This window comes from Protobothrops mucrosquamatus, unplaced genomic scaffold (assembly GCF_001527695.2).
Source record: "Protobothrops mucrosquamatus isolate PMUCROS unplaced genomic scaffold, P.Mucros_1.0 scaffold1146, whole genome shotgun sequence".
Classification (NCBI taxonomy): domain Eukaryota; kingdom Metazoa; phylum Chordata; class Lepidosauria; order Squamata; family Viperidae; genus Protobothrops; species Protobothrops mucrosquamatus.
In genome coordinates this window covers 509981-518505 of record NW_015387362.1, presented here as the reverse complement: position 1 = coordinate 518505, position 8525 = coordinate 509981, and the positions used below count along the sequence as shown (strand labels likewise).

The 8525-nt window shown below is 43.8% G+C and overlaps 1 protein-coding gene across 1 annotated transcript; it reads left to right on the top strand.

Annotated features, from left to right (window-relative positions):
• Positions 1 to 5682: 5682 nt before the first annotated feature.
• Positions 5683 to 7198, top strand: RAB33A (RAB33A, member RAS oncogene family). Its single transcript, XM_015820583.2, has 2 exons — positions 5683 to 5748; positions 6616 to 7198. Exons 1-2 carry the CDS (start codon positions 5683 to 5685, stop codon positions 7069 to 7071), a joined length of 522 nt encoding a protein of 173 aa, XP_015676069.1. The 3' UTR covers positions 7072 to 7198.
• Positions 7199 to 8525: the final 1327 nt, after the last annotated feature.

Below are 8525 nucleotides of genomic sequence, written 5' to 3'. Positions count from 1 at the left end.
TTCTACTCTAAAACTGAAATAACCATGGGGAAAGGAAAACAACCTTACAGGTGCACAATGTTAAGGGTTGCATTTATTATTGTTTATATTTCACCACCCATTGCTAAAGCTTTTAGCATTGCAGCAAACCGCACAGTTCTTTGTTCTTCCTAGAGATATTTTTTTTCTTTCTACACATGCATTGTTGTTTCATACTCTTGCTTTTCTGTTCTGGAGTTAAAGTCCCCATATTAATTGCTTGATTTATTTACCACTTGGAAGAGCTGGAGGAAATGAACGATAAAATGTAGCTTTAGGTGATATATTCCTATTGTGGTGCTGAAACTCCCGTAAGAAGATTTAAAGAGGCTGCAAAAGCTAAAAATCGCAAAGAGTGATTTCTGCTGCCTTCTTATTGAGTGATGAAATGCCATTTTTACATGTGTGCCTTCAATTTATGGATGCTATAAAAATCTTTACAGCAGCTAATTCTGGAAGCTGTAAGAGATGAAGTAGTTTTTTTAATTTCTCCGGAAGGCAGTTTGCTGCCGCTCATTGTAATTAAACATTGGCACACAAATAAGCACTGAACAGTGCAAGCCTAACCACATTTATTCCAAGTTCTTAAATGGGAGCCATTTGTTCATAGGTCTTTAAAACTGCAGTTTGAAATCTTACAAGTTTGAAATCTTAGAAATTCCGAGATTGATGCAGTTTCAATGGGGCAAAACAATTCCAAAGGGCTAAAGGAAGCTCATCAAGAATTGAGAATTAACCAACTGAGTCACACACTAAGGCCCAAAAGTGATACATGTTTCCTCCCAATCCTTGGCAGTGATTTCCCAAGCATCTTTCCAAAAGATTCTATTTCATTGTGACAGAAGGGAAAATGTATGAAATTAACGGCCTGTAACCACATTAGGTATAGCTAATACATTTTTTTTGTAACATCTCAATGTGATTTTTCCCTAGCGTTACATCAGAGATCAAGTGTTCATTCATTTCTAACGGCATGTCACCTAAGTGTGGTTTTCAGGGTGTAATTCTCACAGTTCAGGACCAAGATCCCTTTTAAAGCTTGGCCTAAAAACAGAAAATTGTGATGAAGAAAACACGTGCGCCCCATATTATTATTATTAGACACTGCTGCTTCTCTTAAGTAAAATCTCCTGCCTCTGTTCTTCCTACTCCTGAATAAATCTGGGGGGGGGGGAGTCTGGCCTCCAGATTTTTAACTTCTGCTCTTACCTGTTCAACGCAGGATAATAGGAATCCCAAATAAGCATCCTTTCACTTCTCCTAATTTTTAGGAGCCTGCCCTCTTGATGCCCATGTCCCAATGAGCTTCTTCAAGGATGTAGGTCATCCTTGACTTACAACCATTTGTTTAACGACCAAAGTTACAACAAAACTGAAAAAAAGGGGGGGGAATTATGACCCGTCCTTGCTCTTAGGACTGTTGCGGCATCCCCATGATCAAAATTCTGACACTTGGCAACCGGCATGTATTTATAACCGTTGCGCCGTCCTGGGATCACGTGATCACCATTTCTGATCTTCTCAGCCTGCTTCCAATCAGCAAAGTCAATGTGAGGAACCCAATCCGCTTAACGACTGCAGGATTTGCTTAACGACTGCAGCGATTGGCTTAAAAACCTTGGCAAAAAAAACAATAATCTTAATATTGGACTGGAATCAGCAACTGCCTTGTCTAGCAAAGGGGCCCGGAATAAGAATAGAATAGAATAATAGAATAGAATAGAATAGAATAGAATAGAATAACAGAGTTGGAAGGGACCTCGGAGGTCATCTAGTCCAACCCCCTGCTCAGGCAGGAAACCCTACACCATTTCAGACAAATGGCTGTCCAGTCTCTTCTTAAAAACCTCCAGTGTTGGCGCATTCACCGCTTCTGGAGGCAGGTTGTTCCACTGGTTAATTGTTCTAACTGTCGGGAATTTTCTCTTTAGTTTTAGGTTGATTCTCTCCTTCGTTAATTTCCCTCCACGGTTTCTTGTCCTGCCCGCTGGTGCTTTGGAGACCAGCTTGAACAGCGGCTGTTAAGTCGAGGACTACCTGTAGCCGGCGGCCCTTCGTAAACGAGCGGCAGCCCCCTCCCCTCCCTTTCAAGCCCCGGCACTCTTCTGGATCCGCCCCAGCCCGCCGCACGTCTGAGCGCCAGCGAGAGAGAGGCAAGCCCTGCCTCGCTTATGCGGCTCCTCCGCCTTTGCAAAGCAGCCCCCTGGCTGGGTCCTCGGAGCCGGTCGAGGGCAGGAGAGGACCGGGCAAAGGGGCCGCCCTCCAGCCCCCCCCCCTCCCCGCCGAGCCGAGCGGCGCAGTTCCAGCTGCGGCCAGCTGTAGCTCCGCCTCGCCGGGCTGGGCGCTGGAAGCCGGCTGGGCGCCCGACAGCCAATGGCCGCGCGACCCCAGGGGCGGCTCCCGGCCGGCGAAGCGAGGCTGCTCCGGCGGCTGCGGCTGGGTGGGGAGCCCGCGGCTCGGCCGCCCCTCCGTCATGCTGGCTGAGCCGGAGCAGCGGCGCTGGTGAGCCCCCCCGCGGCCGTCCTCCTCCTCCTCCTCCTGCTCCTNAGGACTGGCCTAGGGGTATTTTAAAGGGGTTTTAAATTAAATTTTTAGTAGAAGCGGCCAAATTTAAATAGTTATTTTTAATCTTTTTAAATTTTGTATTGTATCACTGTTTTAAACTGGCTGTAAGCCGCCCTGAGTCCTCCGGGAGAAGGGCGGGGTATAAATTTAATAAAATCTAAAATCTAAATCTAAATCTAGTGTGCATTATATATTTGCATATAATTATTAATATATTTTTGTCTTCCATTCAATCGTGACCAATTCTCAGAGACTTCCTGGACTGATCCTTGCAATTTTCTTGGCAAGGGTTCTTAGAAAGTGGTTTGCCATTGCTTCCTTACTAGGGCTAAGAGAAAGTGACTGGCCGAAGGTCACCCAGCTGGTTTTGTGCCTAAGGCAGGATTAGAACTCACAATCTCCCAGCTTCGAGGCTGATGCCTTAACCGCTACACCCAACTGGCTCCTTGTTTTATACTATGATGTATGTTAATTTTTTTTGAGGTTTTATTGACATATTGAAGGAATAGACTATAATCTGACACGCTAATCCAATGTGGGTTGGCAGATACGATCGGTGTTAGTCTGGGGTATCCATCATGGCCTGTTCGCCTTGGGTGACCTTCTGGACATATACATGTCTGACGGCATAGCCCACAATTTCATTTACTCACACAAGCCCCCTCGCCTCATCAAAAGCCCCGATCATAGAAGGAAACATGTGGAAAAGGCCTTCATCCTGCAGTAGAGAGACAATGGCTAGATTAGAATATTAAAATATGTTTATATATATTAAAAAAAGGAAAATCAAACTGACTGCCTGGAACATGCTTTGCATTTCCATTGATTAGTTACTCAATGCTGGGATTGAGCACGGATTTCCAAGGTTGCCTTTGGGATGAATCGATGTTTGAGCTGTCATGCTTCATTCAACACAGATTGCTGTTTTGCCAGATCAGATGATGAGGCATGGGTGAACCGATTTGGTAATGTTTGAATGCACTCATGATGAGGGCTTTATTTATCCCATTGGCAAAAATCTGATAAAAATGTAAGCAAGAGGGCATTGGCAAAAAGGAAGAGAAATATGAGAACACCAAGATTACAAACCCATCTGTTTAACACAGGTACCGCTGAGCGTCCTTCTGTTATGTTTCTCTGTGGAGGAAAACAGAAGAGATGCTTAGGAAAAGCTTAATTTTTCTTTCACTTTACACATTAGAGAGGTCATCTGTAAATTGTACCACTTTGGTTATATCTGCTATATCCTGTCTAGCCAGTCAGAATTCTAGGGTGAATGGATAAATAAGAGTCTGGAAGAGTTAGAAAGATAATTCATTGAAATAACGGCAGAAGGATGCAGAATTTTGAATTACCCTGAATTCTGGAAAAAACACAGGTTCTGTACTCTTCCTATTGTTTCAGAAGTGGCAATAATCTTTAGTTCCTTTTTTTTTTAAAAAAAAGTTATTTTAAAAAAAGAGAGAACATTAAATGAATAGAAACCAATACAGAATAAGGAGAACAGAGGGAATGAAAGGGAAAAAATGCAAAAAGAAAATATAAAAAGAAATAGAAGCATCTGATTTCCTTTGCAGCAAATACTATATGATTATGAAAAAGCTAACTTTTTCTATTATCCAAACCACAACTCTTCAATGCATTTTTTTCCTGTTTCATGCAAAAAGTCCACACGGGGTTTCCAGTCAGTTATAAATGTGGATATTATCTTTTCTCTAATCAAAGATGTCGAATTAGCCATCTCTACAAGTTCCCTCATCTTTCCCAACCATTCCTCTATTGGTGAATAGCGTCAAACCTTTCCGCTTCTGAACATCTAACAATCTCGCTGCAGTTGTCATATAGAAAAACAAAGTTCCATCATTTTTGCTCTAGCTGCCTGCCCACTTTTATTTCCTATTTGTACTATCAGACCCACCTATTACTCAAAAAGTATATTCATATATTTTAGACTTGGGTTATGGGAGCACATAAGCAAATCCACCATATCCTGGTTTGGTCAGAGGGCTTGGTTCACAGGTCATGTGGAGGCAGGGGTTAGGGTCCATCCATGATATATAGCAAGGGTCCCCAACCCCTGGTCCGTGGACCAATGTTGGGCCGCAGCATGCCAGCAACCGGTCCGCACAAACAAGCAAAGCCCCATCCATGGGATGCAGGCAGCACACAAAACCACGCACACTCTGGTCCATGAAAAAACCTCTCCACTGAACCGGTCCCTAGTGCCCAAAAGGTTGGGGACCTCTGATATATAGAATTTGCAAAATGTGATCTTAGCCTACTCTCTAGCATGTGTGGAAACCCGTTCTATTTCTGTTTTGTTCCTGTTTCTCTCTGTGTTGCACAGATGTGGATGAGAGCAAGATGACCTCAGAGTATTCCTGCAGGAGGGGGAGGTTCTGTGGAACACTGCTGCTTTTAACCTTTTGAGTATCCAGGAACCATCCCAGCCATCAGAGAGAGAGAGGAAAAAATCTTTCTTTGCCTTTGATTTCTACCATTGTTTTTTGCAAAATGAGGGAGGTGTTTCTGGACACAGAAGTATTTGATGATCTGCCTCCATCATCCAGTTGTAGGCCTGAGGCAATATTATTTTAAAATGTCTTTTAAATAAAGACAGGATTGAAGGATCTTCAGGAGATGGGGATAGACTTTAAGGAGGAGGCATAATTATTTTTTAAATAATTACAGCTCAAAAATGCAAAGACAAATGAGTAATGCCAACTGAGAAAAATATAAGAAATAAAAAAAAATGCAGAAGGTTGAATATTTTCTCTCCGATGAAGCCCCCTCTCCTTCCAGGATGTTTACTGCTCCTTTGTTTGATGGTCCAAAGTGGCTTCTCTCTCTGCCCCTTACCTGAAATTCTCTCTCAGTCTAAACTATTTTATCACCCTGTTTTGCTCTATGGTTAGTGCAATCTCACACACCCTCTGGGGACAAAAGATAGCGTTGTAGCCCTAAGGAGCGTCTGAGACCAGATTACAAAGGCCAGCTTGTGCAAAAGAGCCCAGGCTGGGAAAGGAATGAGCTGAGGGGAGTGGCAGTCTCTGTTTGCTGAGCCAGGCAAGGTCTATCAGGCTGTGCTGAGTTATGAAGATGGGATCAATGCTGTCTCCAGAGTGTGCAAATCTCCATGTGCAAATCGGCTTTGGAGGTCCTCAAGTGAGAGTGGAACCTCTCCCATCCAAAACAGAGTTGTCAGGAGAATAAAATGAACGAGGAGAAACATTTGCGTTATCCTTGAAAGAAGGACATCAGTAGGCAGAGAGTCCTAAACTTACAACCGTTCATTGAATGACCGTTCAGAGTTACAACAGCACTGTGAAAAGTCAGTACGATTGTTCCTCACGCTTATGACTGTCACAGCATCCCCAGGGTCACGTGATCAAAATTCAAGCACATCTGTATTTACAGAGTTCCGATTCACATGATCGGCCTTAGTGACCTTCCCCGTTGACTTTTTACAAGCAGAGTCGATGGAAAATCCGGATTCTCTTCATGACTGTGTGATTCACTTAACCGCGCTTAGCGAACATGGCAGGAAAGGTCGTAAAATTAGATGCGACTCACTTAACAACCTCTTTGCTTGGCAAATGGAAATTCCAGTCTCAATTGTGGTCATAAGCCGAGGACTGTCTGTAAACGCAAGGACTAACACCTGGCATCAGAAATGCATATTGCTGATGCTTCTCTCTAGGACAGAGGTTTCAAACTTGGCCCTTTTTTAATGACTTGTGGACTTCAACTCCCAGAATTCCTCAGCCAGCTGGCTGAGGAATTCTGGGAGTTGAAGTCCACAAGTCATTAAAAAAGGGCCAAGTTTGAAGACCCCTGCTCTAGGACTTCTAGGGTTGCCGTTCGAAATGCCCCATTTCCTGGAACCAAGAATACATCCCGGTAAAGGGAATTATATCAAGGGCAAATTGAAAAGAGTTAGGGAATCCCGCAACGGGGTGAAGAACCCATGGCTTAAAACTGGAAGAGGCAGGAAAGCTGTATCAATAGCAAGTGTTGTGCTCTCTTTTGCAGGTCCAGGTGTGGGACACAGCAGGTCAAGAGAGGTTCCGGAAGAGCATGGTGGAGCATTACTACCGCAACGTCCACGCTGTGGTGTTTGTCTATGATGTCACAAAAATGGCGTCCTTCCTCAACCTGAAAAACTGGATTGAGGAGTGCAACGGCCACGCGGTCCCAGCTCTCGTCCCCAAAGTGCTTGTGGGAAACAAGTGTGACTTGCGGGATCAAATCCAAGTCCCGTCCAGTATGGCCCTGAAATTTGCCGATGCCCACAATATGCTTTTGTTTGAAACCTCCGCGAAGGACCCCAAAGAGAGTCAGAACGTGGAGTCTATTTTCATGTGTCTGGCCTGCCGGTTGAAGGCTCACAAGTCTCTGCTCTATCGGGACATGGAGAGGCAGCAAGGGAAGGGACAGAAAATAGAGCTGGCACCGGCCTCTGGCAATAGGAATTCCTGTCCTTGCTGAAGGACAGTCTTGACCGTTGAACCGGGAGGGCTGGGCAGGTGGTTTTGTGTGCCTCAATAAACTGAATCAACGTTGCTCGTTTCTAGTGAATTCCATGTTAAATTAATAAACATTTGTATGGCTCACACTTGGTTTGGGTGTGGCTTTTTCTCTACTCTCCTCAGAAATCCATCACCGATAGTCCTCGAGTTTTGATTGTTAATTGAGGAGCCTTTGCTGCTCTCTGAGCTTAGTTGTTTTCTTGTAGACGTTTATTATCCAAACTAGGTAACGTCATCAGCACTGATGATGTTACCTAGTTTGGGTAATAAAATGTCTGCAGGAAAACAACCAAGCTCAGAGAGCACCAAGGAGCCCTCATTTCAATCCTGAGCTACAAATATTCTCCTTTATTGGATAGTTTAATTGAGTCCGCAATTTCAGTCATACGTTGTGACAGTCATAAAGTGGGTCAACATGGGACCGTGCCCGATTTTATCACCTTGTTTGTGGCAGTCACTAAGCAATTGTGGCAGGTCGTGAAGTGTAAAATTCATTAATTAAAAAGAGCTGCGGTGGCGCAGTGGTTAGAATGCAGTGTTGCAGGTTAATTCTACCGACTGCCAGCAGTTCGATCTTGATTTTCAGGCCAGTTAAAATAAGGACCCAGATTGTTGGGGGCAAAATGCTGACTCTGTAAACCACTTAGTGAGGGCTGTAAAGCACTAGGAAATAATATATTAGTCTAGGTGCTATTGCTATTGTTAAAATTGTTTGCTGCTGGAAACCCTAAGTAAACACCAGTTTCCAACAAAACCATAAATTGTGTTCACAGGACTACAAGATGCTGCAAATGGCCGTAGATGTGTGTCAGCTGCCGAGAGCCCCACATACTGTCCCAGGGAGATGAAGGTGGCACAGACATCGTAACTTTAAAACCGGGTTGTAAGCCCAATTTTTAAGGTCCGTTGTAATTTTTGAAGGGTAGCCAGTCATGAGTTAAGGGTCATCAGTATGTGCTATCTGGGCTGCTCCATTTCCCTGGCTGGATTCACCTGACAATGAACTGGTTCACACTTGATGCTAAATCTTATTGTAGGTTTATTGAATGAACTGTGTTCAACTGGACGTAGCTTATCACTGAAAAACCACCATGGCCTACGAATCCAGGCAGCAAAAACATTATAAGGAACACTTTGCTGACTGGTTGAAGGCTGAAGTTCAGTTGGTTGTTTTGCTTGCAAACAATCTTGTAAAAGTTCTCACGCAGCATGTGACGGGCAATAAGGATGTCTGCAGTGGAAAACAGAGCTATGTTTTGTGGCTTTATGCTCCTTCCTTACGTCAAACCCATTAAAAAAAAGGTCTGAATGGCCCTGGATTTTGTGGCACCTTTTAACATTTGAAAAATATATCCTCATTCATAGATGAAAAGTCTCTTTAGCAGATCCTCATCTAAGATACATTCCTAGATT